Source organism: Propithecus coquereli, unplaced genomic scaffold, assembly GCF_000956105.1.
Source record: "Propithecus coquereli isolate 6110/MARCELLA unplaced genomic scaffold, Pcoq_1.0 Scaffold782, whole genome shotgun sequence".
Classification (NCBI taxonomy): Eukaryota; Metazoa; Chordata; class Mammalia; order Primates; family Indriidae; genus Propithecus; species Propithecus coquereli.
The window spans coordinates 428,168-429,318 of record NW_012153974.1 but is presented as its reverse complement, the minus strand read 5'-3'; the positions used below and the strand labels follow the sequence as shown (position 1 = coordinate 429,318).

The 1,151-nt window shown below is 69.5% G+C and overlaps 1 protein-coding gene across 1 annotated transcript in view; it reads right to left on the bottom strand.

Annotated features, from left to right (window-relative positions):
* GRK1 (G protein-coupled receptor kinase 1) overlaps positions 1-1,151 on the bottom strand; it is a 14,924-nt gene that overhangs the window by 8,178 nt on the left and 5,595 nt on the right. Inside the window, exon 3 of the mRNA XM_012662819.1 lies at positions 396-553. Coding sequence (XP_012518273.1) covers positions 396-553 — 158 coding nt within the window. The remainder of the gene's footprint in view (positions 1-395; positions 554-1,151) is intronic.

The following is a 1,151-nucleotide window of genomic DNA, read 5'->3' as shown; positions in this document are numbered from 1 at the left end:
CACACACAGTACACACACAGCATGCACACAGAGTACACAGCACACACAGCACACACATGCACACACAGCACACACAGCACACTCACACACATCCCACTCAGCCTCTGTCCCCCGCCCGAGCCCGCAGCAGCAGCTTTGGGCACCTGCGCCCGCTTGCCCGGTGGTGGGACAGGAGCCCGACCCCGGGTTACTTTCCGACAGGCACCGGCGGACCTGCGTTCCGGCAGGAGGACAGCGGCACGGCGGGGCTTGGGGGTCTCGGCACCTGCACTGTCGGCTGCAGGTGATGCCCCGTGACGCCAGGCGCCTAATTATGCCCCGACCGTCACTGAAGTCCCTCACATCTCTGGCGAGCGCTTAGCGCACCCGCCCGTCCTCGCCGGTGGCCGCCTCACCGTCGCTGTCCAGCAGCACGTTCTCGGGCTTGAGGTCGCGGTAGACGATGCTCCTCTGGTGCAGGTGCTCCAGGCCGCAGATGATCTGCGCCGTGTAGAAGACGGCGCGGGGCTCCGGGAAGCCGGGGTTCTCCTCGTCCACGTTGTAGATGTGGTACCTGCGGGCAGGCCACGCGGGAGCGGGAAGTAAACACGGAAACAGCGAGGCCCCGGCGTCGCGTCCTGTGCCGGCAGAGTCTGGGCACGTGGAGGTGGACCCCGAGGCCGTGGCGGGGCCTCAGCCGCTCACAGACCTCGACCGCGACTGTCCCGTCTGAGGGCACAAGAGGGATGTCCTCGTGCATCCCCCGGCCCCTCCGGCCCTGGCCACCGACGCTGGAACAGCCCCGGGGCCGTCGCGAGAGCCGGCTGGAGGGCCGAGCGGGGCTGGCCGGGCCGCCCCACGGCGTGAGACGCTGGGGGTCCACGGACGCACGTGGTGACGTCCCCACTGCAGTCGGGCTCCCTGCCGGGATCTGCAGCCGACGGTCCTTCCCGGCTGCTCCCTCCCTGCCCAAAGTCCTTTCCTCCGTCCTCCCGGCATGTTCCACAGAGAAGCAGACCGACAAACGCGAGGAGATCTGCTGTTTCAGCCAGGCAGCGACGGAGAGTGGGTGCCCGCCAGGCGCCGCAGCCCAGGCCGGCTCGCGGTAGCCGGCACTCGGTGCGCAGGGCGGGCGCGGAGCCCGCCCTCGGCACGTCCCCTCTCCCCGGGAA